This window comes from Glandiceps talaboti, chromosome 1 (assembly GCF_964340395.1).
Source record: "Glandiceps talaboti chromosome 1, keGlaTala1.1, whole genome shotgun sequence".
Taxonomy (NCBI): domain Eukaryota; kingdom Metazoa; phylum Hemichordata; class Enteropneusta; family Spengelidae; genus Glandiceps; species Glandiceps talaboti.
In genome coordinates, this window is record NC_135549.1 from 18673137 (window position 1) to 18688835 (window position 15699).

The 15699-nt window shown below is 34.9% G+C and overlaps 2 protein-coding genes across 3 annotated transcripts in view; one reads left to right on the forward strand and one right to left on the reverse strand.

The window, feature by feature from the left end:
- Nucleotides 1–11083, forward strand: part of LOC144442141 (uncharacterized) — a 29579-nt gene extending 18496 nt beyond the window's left edge. Inside the window, exons 16-29 of the mRNA XM_078131412.1 lie at nt 81–238; nt 3615–3715; nt 4164–4273; nt 4818–4910; nt 5147–5221; nt 5888–6001; nt 6426–6518; nt 7094–7275; nt 7672–7879; nt 8579–8689; nt 8868–8917; nt 9263–9356; nt 9942–10094; nt 10712–11083. Coding sequence (XP_077987538.1) covers nt 81–238; nt 3615–3715; nt 4164–4273; nt 4818–4910; nt 5147–5221; nt 5888–6001; nt 6426–6518; nt 7094–7275; nt 7672–7879; nt 8579–8689; nt 8868–8917; nt 9263–9356; nt 9942–10094; nt 10712–10858 — 1689 coding nt within the window. The 3' untranslated portion in view covers nt 10859–11083. The remainder of the gene's footprint in view (nt 1–80; nt 239–3614; nt 3716–4163; nt 4274–4817; nt 4911–5146; nt 5222–5887; nt 6002–6425; nt 6519–7093; nt 7276–7671; nt 7880–8578; nt 8690–8867; nt 8918–9262; nt 9357–9941; nt 10095–10711) is intronic.
- A 905-nt stretch (nt 11084–11988) lies between these two features.
- LOC144437590 (NACHT domain- and WD repeat-containing protein 1-like) overlaps nt 11989–15699 on the reverse strand; it is a 28033-nt gene continuing 24322 nt past the window's right edge. For both annotated transcript variants that reach the window (XM_078126562.1, XM_078126569.1), the window contains exon 18: nt 11989–15214. In XM_078126562.1, the coding sequence (XP_077982688.1) occupies nt 14966–15214 (249 nt within the window). In that variant the 3' untranslated portion in view covers nt 11989–14965. The remainder of the gene's footprint in view (nt 15215–15699) is intronic.

The following is a 15699-nucleotide window of genomic DNA, read 5'->3' on the forward strand; positions in this document are numbered from 1 at the left end:
TCGTGTCTTTACCGACCAATCAACTAAATTCACCGAAACGTGACTCTTACGTTATATTCATTTTCTTTACATCATTACAGCAGCAAGCGGAGGTAGCTAAGGCTTTCAACGTGCTACCAGAGAGACAAGCCAAAGTGGCGTCCATCATGAGTTTGTTTGAGAAAGAACAACAACCATCGCATCAAGACCAGACACTGTACTGCATCTGTCGATCATCCGATGTCGAAAGGTTCATGATGTACGTAGTTATTATATCTGTTACGTAGAAAACTTTACAATTTTGTCACTTGTACTTCAGAATTATGCCAAGTAAACACCGAATTCTGAATTGGGGAATTTGTTATTTTGACTCGATGTATGACATAGCATGTTATTATTTCTAAATGTACTCTGTTGTTGTCATTTAGGAGGGAATGCGAAATGGGGAGGGGGAAGGGGGGCTAAACTTGTTAGAACCCTGTTGTGTACTTTTTGAAAAATCCATACATGATGTGCAGCCATCCAACAATAAGTTACTGTCTCAATATCAGTAATATTAGTGGGAGACATTTGAAATTTGTAACTACCACGAATGAATAAAAAAGAAGAGAGCACATTCTTCTCTTCAGCATGGGTCCCTAGAAACCCTAGCACTGTAGCAGAAAGTCAGAGTACAAGTTTGGAAATAAAATGCAATGGTTCTGTAATTATAATGTATTAATATTCTTAGCCCAAGTATTAACACAACTTCTAACCTATTTTATAAATGACTGAATTGCATGTATATGAGCTCATCACATTATTTGTACAGCATACTGATTACTTTGATGAGAGGCCATAAAGAACTGTGTTCTATGGTAATATCATAATTAGTTACATGTATGTCTCATTTAGAAAGCATTTAAATTAAGAGTGAATTTTTTAAGTTTTGCTGTTTTGATTCATCAGTTCTTTTAATTTTGAGTGTCTGTCCCCCATTCAACCTTTCAAGCTATTTTTGTAGAGGAACACAGAGATCTGTGGTATTACTTATGTGTCAGTGTTAGAGTGTTAGAACAGTGAGAGCTAGTGACACGAAGTATTCATTTTTTAGCCATTTTTGTATGTGAAGTAGAGTTTATTTTTGTAAAACTATACATATCTATAAATTATTTAATGATGAGAAATCATTAAAACTTTGATGGACTTGATATGCTTAAATTTCATGCCAGTCTTAAAAGCCATCATAAATAATTAACTATTCACCAGTCTAATCTATCGCTATCCCCACTTTGGCCTCAAGTATCTGCCCTTATTACTGTTATTTTTTCATTGCATTAAGTTTTTATTCAATAGTGAAGTGTTTTCACTGATATGTAAAGTCTATCAGAGTCTTTCAGTCATTTTGATATAGTTACCAAACAGAGTAACAGTTATAGTAGATTCTGTTGCAAACTATTGCACTTTTACCTATTACTTTCTGTTACTGGGATTCCAAAACCGTGGCAAAAAATGGTGATGAAGATTTCAATGGGGTTGGGGGTGGCTAGAACATTGTGGATAATTGGTTACTTAAAACTGATGTAGTGTTTTCACTGTCAAATATTATAAAGGTGAGAGTCATATATCTTTGTAGGCTGGATGCCAACTGTGGTTTCTAACCACAGTATGTGAAGGTATAAAGGAACTAGACTGATATCTTTGAGTCATTCACTTATTAACTTCCATGTTGCTCATCATTATTTGATATATTTAACACTTCAAACAGTTTTATGGATTGTCAATTATGTTTTTGCTGAATTTCATTTAATTATCAAAACATAAAACTTTATATACATTGTTTTGTGTAATACAAAGTTGTATAATCTTATTGTTGCTCATAAGTGTATTCAAAAACTGCCAAAAGGAGATGTATTCAGTCCCAGTTTGTCTTGTACTTGTGGGATACTATTTTTTTGTGACGGGTAAAAAGGTAATAGTTGTAGGATTTTGAGTGTAATGACCAAGTACATATATAGGAATTGTCAGAATCTGAGCATGTGAAGTTAATGCAGAATTTAATATTAATTCATTAAAAATTGGGAACAGAACTATATATTAAACAACAACAACAACAACAACAACAGCAACAACAACAACAACAACAACGAAAGAAAAAGTGCTTTAAAACAATCCTATACATTCAGGAACCTACCTAAACTGTATTGACAAGTAGTAGTACATTGTTTTAGATCACAGGTCACTTTGCCTCATTGTCACAGCAGTTAGTATACAGTATACATTGTGTAGTGTGTAACTTACTAGCCAGTGTGATGTACATCATCCATGTAACTGTAAGTCTATTGTACCTTGACACACAACTGACACAGCAATTTCTTGACACCAAAGTTGGTGTTATTAATAAGCCATTTTTAAAATCATTTTGACCTACAGCTAAAACTGTTATCTTTCACTTAGAGGACACACTGATACCTACCTGTGTTCACCGGCATGAGGGCCTGGCTTGATTTTAAATAATAGTGAAATGTTTATAATAGGAGCCTGAGTACTATGCCAAACCACTGACTATCAACAGACAAAAGACTACACTGTTATGTGACTTACGTGAGGATAGTTTATTAGGTGTTTTCATACAGATCCACGTTTGAACAAACAGCATTACAAGTATTTCAAAACTATCACAAATCAAAAGTTAAAAAAAAGCACAGTGTGGATTGACCTGAAATCAGGTCAGAGTTCACTGAGCATGCTCACTTAGTGTTTTAACTACCACTGTAGTTCTGCACATAAATAATGGCTGCTCAAGTTCCTGATAGGATCAACAAATACAGCAGGTAAAATTACCAAGAAATTGAGGAAAAGTTATAAAAACATTTTTCATGATAAGTTAAGGAAAAGAATGATAAAAAAATCTATTTTATTTCAAGAGAAAATTAAACTCCTTCACTGTGAAAAAAACAGGAATTTTTGATCATGAACTATGTACACACTCATTGAAGGAGACCAAACAAAAGTCATTTCTCTGGGTATAGTGGTAACAAATTTTCCTACTTCATAAGTCTTCAGTAAGCATGAATGATTGTATATATAATCATTGTTTTTTTTAGTGTGGTTTTAATGTGTTGGATAGGTAAGAATTGGATTTGGCATACTGTGCCGTCACATTTTATGTGTAGGTGAAATTTTCATATTTTTTCTCATATTTTACATTACATTTATACGTTACAAATGTTAATGTACACTGGATATAATGATTTGATAACAGTGATATTTATTTTTAGTGTGTAAGGAAATTGATACTGTATAATTTACTTATAGTTTCTTCATAGCAAATTTATTATGTTGTTCAAATGATATGATTGTCTGTAAAAAAAAGAGTCTGTGATATGTAATATAGTAATTTAGTGTCTGTTCAATTTCCTGTTGTTTGTTAGGTTTCAAAGGAGTCTGGAAGAAAACATTTGATTGCAATTCCATTTGACATATATATAAAACAAGTCATGTAGCATTGACTACTAGTTCATGTATTTTTATTTTTTTTGTAATTACATGTATGTGTACAAATTGTTGAATGTATTTTTTTTTTTACCTTTTACGTAAAAAATATATCGTTGCCAATATATCTATAAATGATCATTTTCTGCTTAACAATATAGTTACTGTGACAACTGTCATGAATGGTACCATGGCAACTGTGTCAACATCACTCAAGACACGTCTAGGAACATCAAGAGATGGTATTGTCCTATATGCAAAGGTAAGGTTTAACAACAGTTTTTGGTTTGAAATTTTAGATTTGTCACTGATGTCACAAAAATGTGAAATTGTAAATTGATCAATGTTATCAAAATGAAAACTGTAGGTAGATCTAATGGTACTTCTCCTTAATCATGTTTCATTGAGAAGTAATTTTTCGTGAGGATACAATTGTCAAACAACTGTGTTTTCTTTACGAATAGCTGTGGTGGATATTACACATTTGAATTCCTAGCTGTTGAAATCCATGTTCTCCCCAGAATAGATTGTAAGGATGATGGCTAATTTGGATCATAATTTGCATATAAGTAACATGGTATTTTGCATAATCAGTAATTTGCATATGAACAGCATATAGTATGTTTGTTGAAACATACTCTGAAAGCTAGTAAACACTATGTATGCTGATGCTGAGTGATATGTTTGAAATTATTATTTTTTTTGTACAGGGAAAGATCCAAGTCTTCAGATAAAATTCAAAACCAAGAAGAAGGACAAAGAGAAACATAAAGAGAAACACAAAGAGAAGAAATCGGAATCCAGTGATTGTGATAAATATGTAAGTATTTCCTTTCTGGTATTGAGTCTGTACAGTAACTGTGCATGATTCTCTTTGTTAAATTACCGTGTTTGTATTTCTGTTGTGGATATTATTAGCATGCATGTAGCAACCTACACAGGTCTGTCTGATACATCACCGGAATGTATTTCTGTTGTGGATATTAGCAGGCACTGCAACAACCTATACAGGTGTGTCCGTACATCACCTGAATGTATTGAATATTAGTATGCACAGTAACTTTGTACCATTCTGTCTTGTAAATTATTCATATATGTGTGTCTATCCCGTGGTTAATGATCTGTCTATGTCCGAGTTGCTGGGCTTCTTTCACTTAATGTGAATAGTTATTTACAGTAAATATAAATATAGACTTATGTGCCAGTGTTCCATCTGATATTAGTAAGAATGGTTGCTTCAATTTTATTCATAGAAGTCATCAGTTATATGAAGTTGTTGTGGTGTTTTTGTAACCACTAAAATAACAAACCATTACAGTTTAAGATGTAAACTATTTAATATTTGTATTTATTTGAATCTCTAGTCTAGTAAGCAACACCAGAGGTCTACTCGGCGATGTGGGGAATGTGAAGCCTGTGTCAGAACTGAGGATTGTGGTAAATGTGACTTTTGTCTGGTAAGTACATAATAAACTCAATGTGAAGAAGGAAAATGATCATCTGCAAATGCTGTAAAAATAATAATATTTTTGTCTCTCTGACATGGTTGTGTGTGCAGTTGTTGCGGTTGAGCAATTATACATGTGATAACATGCTACATACTCTGTCCACTGAAGAAGCTTTGTAAATGAAAATATATAGTTTGTGTTTAAAGACTTTGCTGTTGCCATCATTTCTACTTCTCTTGTTACAGGATATGCGAAAGTTTGGAGGGCCAAATAAGATACGCCAGAAATGTAGACTTCGGCAGTGTATATTCAGATCACGGGTAAGTCAATTACTATTTCAATATTCTGGGGATAAACATATCAGAGCTGAAAATAGATCAAGTTAACCACAGGGTAGGAAGAGAAAAATGTAAAAACTATGATGTATAATTGGACTTTCAGTCACATTAATACAGATGTTGACATGAAGTGAAGTGGGGATACCAGAGAGATATCATTTTATGTTTCCTTTTTGTGTATCAAAAATTGAGTGAATGAGTGAGTAACAATGTCTCTCTCTTCATACCTGCTTGTCATACTCATAGTATCATCTATCCCATAGTTTCATGTAAATTGCTTCATGTTAAAAATAGTTAGTCTGTAGTAAGACAGTAAGACCTTGAATCGACACCAAATAAAGCCATCGTTGTAAACCACACTCTCTTTTACGGTACCGTCCAAGACACACTGTCAAGTCGGAGTGTCGTGGAAGAAATAACCGCTCTGGTTAGTTGCGAGAATGAAAAAAGCTGACAGGCAATGAGTACCTCTGTCTGGGTGTAGGTACAATGTGTAGCACCCTCAGTGGCAACTCTTGGAAAGGGTGTAAACACTGTAATCAGAATTTCTTCATAAGTTTTGAACACATCATGTGACATGGAATATCAACTATGGATAATCACATATTGAGTAAACATCCATTCCAATTCTTTTTTTCTCTCGTACAGAAACTTCTTCGTAGAGACAAAACTCGGCGAGATGAAGACTCAGCATCATCTGACCTGAGGTCAGGTGTTTTAGACTCTGAAGATACACTTCACTTTGCTTCCACTGAATCTCAGGTATGTCAGGTACATGGTAAACCTCAATGGCACCGGGTCCAAAATTCCCACTCATGACAATTTTACATTCAAACAAGTCTCTTGACAATTATGTCATCGACTATAACATCCCTAACCCTTATAAAACTTGCCCCTTTCATTTTGTTTGGGGTCATAAATGTAACATGCCAGGGTACAGCTGATACCTAAGTGTTCTTCTGTCTTAACATGATGGGTACTCTAACATCCCTAATGTCACCTATGTCCTTCATGTTGTTTGGTTTACAAAAACTAGCTAGGATACATAACATATATATATATATATCAATATTTGGCCCAGTGTTTTATGGTCTTGCCAGATATGCTTAATCCTATTATTACAGGATGCTTGTTTATTTGTACTATTTATCTCAAAGATAAATTTCATTTCACTCTTTCGTATCAGGATGGGTCAGAAATCCGGCGTGAAGAGAGGAGAAAAGAGAGACGAGAAAAGAAGTCAGTCAAACTCAAGCATGCAAGTAGTAAACAGAAGAAGGTAAATATTTGCTTATTTTGTCTTATGGGGTGAACGTTGTTTAGTTGGCAATTTATTGATTACACGTATATGGGGTACCTGTGTCAGATGATTATTAGTTCATAAAGTGAGATTCATTACAATGAAAGCTGTGATTACTGTTAGCCAACAGATTCAATCTTGTCTAGACTGTAAGATACGTTGTGACGTTTCGCCCTCACCGGCCTCCTCACTTCGGGGTTGGCCGATGTGTGAGGGCGTCCTGTCACGGCGTACCTTACAGACTGAATCATGTCAAGCCTCTGCCATTGAGGGCTCTTTTCTCATCCCTTTTCACTGATGAATTTGACAGTTGAGTGTCTGCTTTCCTGAGATGTTCCATTCCAAGATACAGTTGAAATATTTTGAAATTGATTGAGTTCCCAGTCACTCACTCACAGTCAGAATGGCAGAATGCATATGCTGCTATGCATAAATATTTGGAAACAGTGCTCTTGTCTCTGCTCAGCTGGGTTGTATACTGTGTAATCCATAAATCTGCTTATGATAATTGAATGTAATTCATCAACATTCATACCTTTATACTTTACACACAGCCCAAAGTAAAACACAGTACATCGGTGAAGAAGAAGAGAAAATACAGTGAGATAGATCCTGATAAGACCAAGAAGGATGAAGCAGAGAAACCACGTCAGTGTTATGGTCCTGGTTGTATTTACGCTGCAAGGCCAAATAGCAAGTATTGCTCAGATGACTGTGGTATGAAACTAGCTACAAAGTAAGTGTGACAAACACTTTTGAATAGTGTTAATCAGAATGTTTATATTTCTCTTAGATAATGTTTGACTTTAACACATAGTAGTGTCCAATGGTCGATTTTCCTGTTCCAAGATGCATTGCGTGAGAATACCGAATACATGGGTGCTGTGCAGGGAGATGCGTGATGCATTTTGGAACAGGTCTATTTCGTTATCGCTTTTGCAAGATATCATCAAATTATGAACTGAGACTAGTATTTGCGAAAGTTAGTCAGAACGTTGTCACATGCATGATATATTAGAAGACATAAGAAATATAGAATGGACAGATTAATCTCTATATCTTGTAAAAAAATGACCAAAACAACTTTTACCGTGCCAAGTAATTGATTGTTTTTTTTTGGGGGGGGGGACAGTCGTATCTATCAGATACTTCCACAGCGAATCCAGGAGTGGCAACAGAGTCCGTGTGTGGCTGAAGAACAGAATAAGAAGATGTTAGAGAAGATTAGAAGAGAACAGAAGGAGGCTTATGCCAAAATAGCAGAGTTAGACAGAAGGATAGAACAACTACATGGTATCATAGAGAAAGGCAAATCACTGACTGTACTGTCAGATCAAGAGGTAAGGAATTAGTCAATTCATGGATAGGGAGAGTTTACTTCAGTAGAACAGGGCAGATCATTAATCAATGCAGTAAGAGTGCTTATGAGAACATACACTCTTTGCATCAACTTTGTTTATTTTGAAAATGCCATCTATCAAGTATCACTAAATTTCACATGGACATTGCATGACTGTAACAGTTTCTAGCTGTACATCAAAGTTAATAACATTGTTATGCTATCAGTTGTCATCAGTATTAGTAATAACTCTGGAGAGAATTATAGAGTTGAAAGGATGTCCTGGAGTGAAATAGTGTGTTTGGTGTGACATTCTCAAACACCAAAAAGTATCAAGTGATGATAATCATCATCTCAAGCATAGTGTATGTGTCTTGTATGTAGTGTCACTGTTTCTATGTATGTATGTATGTATGTATGTATGTATGTATGTATGTATGTATGTATGTATGTATGTATGTATGTATGTATGTATGTATGTATGTATGTATGTGTGTGTGTGTGTGTGTGTGTGTGTGTGTGTGTGTGTCTGTGTGTCTGTCTGTCTGTCTGTCTGTCTGTCTGTCTCTGTGTGTGTGTGTGCACGCGCATGCGTGCGTGTGTGTGTGTGTGTGTGTGTGTACGTACATGAGAGAATTTTTAACAACATATATGTCATGTATTTAATGAGTAATTTGAATATGGTACTTTGTTATTTCAGAACACAGATGGTGAAGGTGAAGAGTCAGATCTCAGTATACACTGTGTTAGTTGTGGTCATCCAGTCAATCCTAGAACAGCTCTCAAACACATGGAGAAATGTTTTAGTAGGGTAAGTAATACACTGTGTTTATTGGATTTGTCATGGATGCAATAATTAGACATGCATATTGTCATAGTAACTGTAGTAAATGTCATCATAGCTACTTACTTCATGTGTATCACCGTGTCATTTTACCCAGAATGACAGTTATGATTCTAATCACTCTCTCTATTTTCTTTCCTTTCAGTATGAGAGCCAAACATCTTTTGGATCAGCCTTTGTCACTAAAATAGTAGGGTAAGTAAAACAAATTTTTCTTTGAATCTGATTTGGAATTTACCTAGTGCCTTGTACATAGCAGAATTTTATGATGGTCTCGTTACAATTTGTAATGTTACCATGGAGAAATAATAGCTTAGAGGTATCCACTTGTCTAGTTGGAGAAAGGAAACAGAATCAGAAAAAGGCCATTTGAGCTATAAGCTTAATAACAGTGGGGAAAATTTCAAAATGAAAATCAAATGAAATATACAGGAAAATGTACTTTAACAAACTTTATATGAATATCTCTGACATGTACATTAGATACTTTTGAAATCATAACAGAGTACTCAGTCTATTATTCTTATCTTTCTTTGACAGGGAGTCCATGTTTTGTGATTATTACAATGCACAACAAAATACGTACTGCAAGAGACTGAAAGTTCTGTGTCCAGAGCATACAAAGGAAGCCAAGGTATGTCAGTACATTGTCATGTATATAGTACATGTATAGCAGTATTAAATCCTGTGTAGTCAGCTAGCAGTATCAATATTTCTCTGTATTTCTAGTTCAGATAGGATGAAATTTGTATTTAAAAATATTATAAACAGTCCTGACTTAGAACACACAACTGGAATGTCTCCAGAAACTATCCTGAACATAGGTCTGGTAACTATAGTTACTGTGGAACGGTAAATAGGAAATGAATGTGGTGTTTCTATCTGTCTACTACAGACCTTGATCATGCAATGATTTAATTATTTAGCATTAATGTCTCAGAAACTGTAATAGACAGATTGAAACGTCACATTCATTTCCAATTTACCATTATTCCAAAGTAATTATTTTATTATCCAATTGATTCTTTGGAACCATGAGCAGTATATTCTCCATTATTCTGAACACATTTCTGACCTGCCAACTTTGAAACCATTCTACATTCCACCTAACTTTTATGTACCACTACCATCACCTGTTATGATTTCTGACTGTCCATGATGTACATTTTGTGAATTAAGTAAAGACCTTGTGTTATTGATGTATTTCATTCAATGCTAGGTATCAGCTAGTGAGGTGTGTGGTTGTCCACTTGTCATCAGTGTCTTTGAGGAATCAGGAGAACTATGCAGAGTGGCTAAAAAGAAATGTAACAAACATCACTGCTGGGAGAAGCTGAGACGGGCTGAAATTGACCTTGAGAGAGTCAGAGAGGTAAGGAATTGCCTTGAACTTGAGATTAAGATTTATGTATGTGAAGTCATGACTAAAATTAAAAAGTGTCTTGTGTACACTTTTCTAATAAAGTTCTTAAAAAGGTTGTAGCATGTAAATGATAGAAGTTCATTATCTTTCTGTAAATCTTGCATGATTTATCAGTGATTGTTAAATATTTATTATTTGGTGTCAGCGAAATTGATATATTTGTGTTTATATCTATCTATTTTATGCGATAAAATTGGTCACATGTTTGAAAAAGCATGTGTACATATAAAGCTAAAATACTGGATATATTTTGTGCCTTTGATATTGATGTGAATGGAATTCATTATTTTACCATCACGTTACACCACTGAATAGGAAAACGTTACAACATACTGAAGACTCATTCTATATTGACTTGTTGAGTTACAAGCTAATTTGTGTGTGTGTGTGTGTGTGTGTGTTTGATACATAGTCTTTTATGGGATTGCTTTCATGATGTACAGAGAATCTTAATTTGAAATCTACTTGCTCATAAATTCAGAACATGTTATTATAATGAGACTTTGGTATTAAAATTTTTGACTCTCAAAATATGGTCATACTCTGCTTTTCCTCTTTGTTGTTAGTGGCTGAAAGTGGACGAGTTATTTGAACAAGAACGCAACGTCAGAATTGCAATGACAAACAGAGCTGGAGTGCTTGGACTTATGTTACACCAAACAGTATGCCATGATCCTCTGCATCCCGTTATTACTCCAAGTAACATTAAATAGGGAACAATCTTGCACACAGATCTACATGAAGTAAAAAAAGAGGCATGTGACAGTTCATTTCAAGTCAACCTGACAAGTCACTGACTGTTGTATCTACTAAGTCCTTGTATTTTTATACGTACAAGGTGTTTCCTTTTCAAGAATTATGTTTTAAATCTTGGCTCATCTTTGTTCAACGTTTAAATTGAGTAATGTTTCTACAGAATTTTTGAGCTGTATTTTTTTGCCAGAATAAAGTTCTTTTGTTCTTTTGATGAAATACTGAATGTTTTTCTGATATGGGCATGCATGTTGTAAAATTGTAAAGCATGGAAATGATATGAAGTAGTGAGGACATGTTTTCCCTAAAATTTTGAAATATGTGACAATTGACAAATCTTTCATGTTTATTCATGTATTGCCAATAATGCACCAAAATCATTCTTCTTATAGTAGTTCCAAACTCACAGTGTAAATATTTTACCTAGTATATTTCAGCTGAATCACTATTGTCGTCCATCCACAAACTAACATCTATGTGATGGAAACCAAGGCAAGTGTAATTTTTCTGATCTCTATTTCTGTATGCTATGCTTAGGGGACCCAGAAATAATTTACTCCAATTCTGCATTGTGCAACCTCTATAATAGAGCGACAAAACATGGGGAAATCTGGCTTAGCCAGATTGTGGAGTTATGATGGGTGAATGGTTAGCGTGGTTGACTTGGAATCTGTAAGTTGCAGGTTTGAGCCCAGTCGCTGCCATTTGTGCCTGAATGTGCCAAAAGTCCTTCGGCCAGATTTGAACCTCAGCCTTCGTCAACCCAGCTGTATATTTGGGACCTGGTAGGATAGAGGTTGCAATGTGAATGCTTTAATCTTATGTGGTTATAAAGGCTGCAATGGATAACGTGCTCCCAGGGAGTTGGGGAAGTATAAAGGGACATTTCACTGCTATAGATCCTTGCCAGGGGTAATAAATATAAAGTGCTTTGAGCAGAGAGTGGGAAAGCACTATATGAAAAACACCAAAAACCCACAAAACTTAACAGAAGCCTGTCATACACTGAGGTGAGGCATTTAGGAAATAACCACACCACTCTTCAACCAACTCAAGGATGTCAGTATTTCTGATATGTTTTATACTTTATTATCATAAATATCATTACAAATGTCTCCATTACCTATTTACATATAGTATGTAAAATACAAAAAAAAAATACATTCAAATTTTACATTATGTACATTCCCCTCCTATATCAAAATCTTCAAAAATCATTTTACAAAATATTATACAGTCCCATTATAGTCTCTAGATAGTTGAAAGAAACCACTCCCATTGGTCCAAATCTTGTTTTTAATCACCACATACAGATTTGTCTAGTTATTGATTATTGGTATGTAAATAATCTATCAACCAATATTTACAATCTTGATAATATCATTACTACAATTTACAATGTAAAAATAGATTTTCTGCCATAAAATTGGCTTTTCAACAACTTATTTCCACTTCAGTACACTAAAACGGTGTTCTCATGATCAACTGTTCTCGTCACTGTCAATAGAGGGTGCTGTCCAAGTACAACACTGAAATATCTTTCTGCGGAAACAATCGCCTAGAATATGTCGTCATTCGAATAGTGATGCTATGTTGTCATTTGAACAAAAAAATGTCGGATGATATTTAAAAACAGTACTAAGTACTCAACTGATGTATGAAAATCTGAAAACATCCACACAAAAAAAATGAACATGACGAAATGCAAAACATGCATCAAATACAAAATATTGCTTTACTCCAAGTTAAAACAGACTCCTGAAATATTTGGATGGATGAATACATGTTGAAATGTGGAATTCTGTGTTGAAATGGACGACATACTGTAATCTTGTTACTTTCCCTGAGAAATAAATATTGATTGGAAGTTGTGGTGTTATCATACACCATCTATGTATGAAAAAATTACATTCCTAGACTAAAAATACATTGCCAGGGGTGCCCTGCCCTTATCATCCCTCCCTTTAGGATGAGAAGACTGCCCTCAACGGTTGATCGTTCAGTCTAAGTACATATTCCTAGCTAAGTTTACAATCATTTGCTCTATCAAGTCCTTGCACACTATCAAAAAACAAAAGTACCTATCTCCCTCATTACACTTCACTTCGATCACTTTTCACCACAAAAATACAATTACTTCCAGAAGTTGTGAAATACAAGATACACAATATTGTTTATCCTGCGTACAAAGGGGAATGACAAAACCCTTACAACCTGAAAGGACCTTTGGTCAAAAAGTTCCCACACCTTCCAAAAGGGGGAGGGGGTGGTGGGACAGGGTGCTATCCCTGTCAACAAAGCATATAATATATAGGTAAAGATTGTTACACAACTCGCATCAGCTTAAAACATGTTAAGACACTCTTTGTTAAAAAAAATAATATTTACAATTTACAAAAGTTGAGTGGCTCGTCAGAAATCAGAAATGAAGATGTAATAAAATATGGCACTCTAACATAAAAAAGTCTCTTGATATAATACTATCATATCCGTTTATATATAAGTACAATAACCAGGGTCATTTTTTTCTCCGCCCTACCCTGTTCAGCTGTAATTGTATTCAATACAAATCTTTCATATCCGACATAAATATATATAAATTATTATACATAGCTGTCATTATCAACTAATGATCAGCTGTATCCAAAAACACCATGGTTCCTACATATCACAAATTTAAGTTGTTATGCTGAGCATGAAACATGGATTCAAATGTGATAGGTTTGAAGTTTCTCCATTGAAGCTATCGATATTTGGTAAGTTTCTTGGAAATTGAGTTCTATTGCATTCATTGTAATGCTGTAACAAAGAATTGAAACATTCAGTATGAATAAATCACATATTTGTCACTGGAATCAAATTTGCGATTTTGAAAATCAATTTTGTTTACTTGAAAGAAATGGAACCAAATAAACACATAAAGGGCTCAATCATTATTCAATTATATGTATTAACTTTCTAGATTATTAACTTTTTTAAGTCTCAAACTGTTATCGTACAAAAATACTTGCTGGGATTTTGATGTTATTAGATGGTGATTTGTCAGCAATGTGTTTAATAACACAACCATATTGTTTCAAGGTGGGTGGTTGTTCTCTACAGGATGTTAACAGCCACAAAAAAAGATGACGACACTGTTCCAGTACTAGTATGCTACAGGGTATGAAACTCACAGCAAGCCAAGCGAGTACAGATGATGTTTTCAGCACAGAGTGATGGTTGTCCTTGAAACATACAGAATGCCAAGTAAAGTTGACACGCCATGTGCCCTGCAGAGTGACTGCTGTCACTGAAACTTACAGCAAGCCAAATACACATGACATATTAATACAGCGCAATGGTTTTTCCTTGACACATGTAGAAAGCCAAATACAAATGACACACATGTGTCATTGCAGAATGATTGTTGTCACTGAAACATGCTGCAAGCTGAATACAGTTGACATCATAGGTTATAGAGTGGTTGTTATCTACATGTATTAAACACACAAAGCAGCAAGCCTGATACAGATGACGAGTACACAGCGTTGGTTCAAAACACAGTCAATGAAAGATATGCAGCAAGCCATATATAGTTGATTTTCTTTACAGAGCGAAGTTCGTTGGTGAAACATGTAGCAAGCCGATAATGTTTGCAAAGCAATGGTCAGTGTCCTTGAAGCAGGCAGCAATATGCCAAATGCAGATAGCAACATGATATTTGCAGAGCGATAGTCTTCCAAGAAATATGCAGCAAGCCAAATACAGATAAGTGTAGGTCCACTAGTTCAAGCAGCATGTAGATGTAGCAACGACAGTCTGCGTGTGTTTATGATATTGCATTACGTCAAAGTCAGATATAATGATACCAGCTTGAGAACGATGACTCTCCTTCACATTTTATTCTTCTTTGAATCCAGATATGGGTTGTTACTACAAACTCAATATGTGTATTGCAATTTAAACATCCAGTCCGCACGTAAATCCACCCTGCTTTCGGAGCACTTGTCAGCTTTCAAAGTACAGTCTAGCTGGCTGATTTCATATACATGTACATCTTGCACTGCCTTGAGGACAACGATCGGCTTTCAAAGTACAGTGCAGCAGGCTGAACTCCGCTGAGTAGACGGGAACATTTTACTACCAAATTGACTAACATCATCTTCAGAGTAATCATCACCCTCATTCTCGACGTAATGAATTCTTAACATGACCAACTGACCGATACGAGTTCCTCCAATCACGTTGTAGTACTTCATTTTCATTGATGTTAAATTGGAATACACATATTGGGTTGTAACTAAGCAACCATCCTGAACTCTGTACAGTTTGACTTGCTGTAGGCAAAAAAAGATGAGATACGTTTTAAAAAATTGAAATAACTGACTCCCCTACCCATATTTTTATCATGAATGAAATAGTTTGTCATGCTAGCAGTCAAAGTCCAATTCATAGCAAAGCAGTACAAGTCATGGATTGGCTATTTTCACACGATATATTCACTAATACGATGTGCACTGTACATGATCACAGACTGTTACTTAATATAAAGTTCTTTTATTGAGGGGAGAGAGATTTTAAAAACATAGTTACATCTGTGTGCTTTACATTTATAAGAGGATTCGACAGACACAATGAAGTGAATTAAAGTTTACAGTATCTATATAGTACACGAACATTACAAAGACTTTATAGAGAAGCAGTGATACATCTAATCATATTTACTGATTCGGAAATACATGTATGAGCATGCAACCACTAAAACTGAAATAATAGATACAAAACATGCAATGTGGAGAACAAATAGAGAAATTCAAATGTA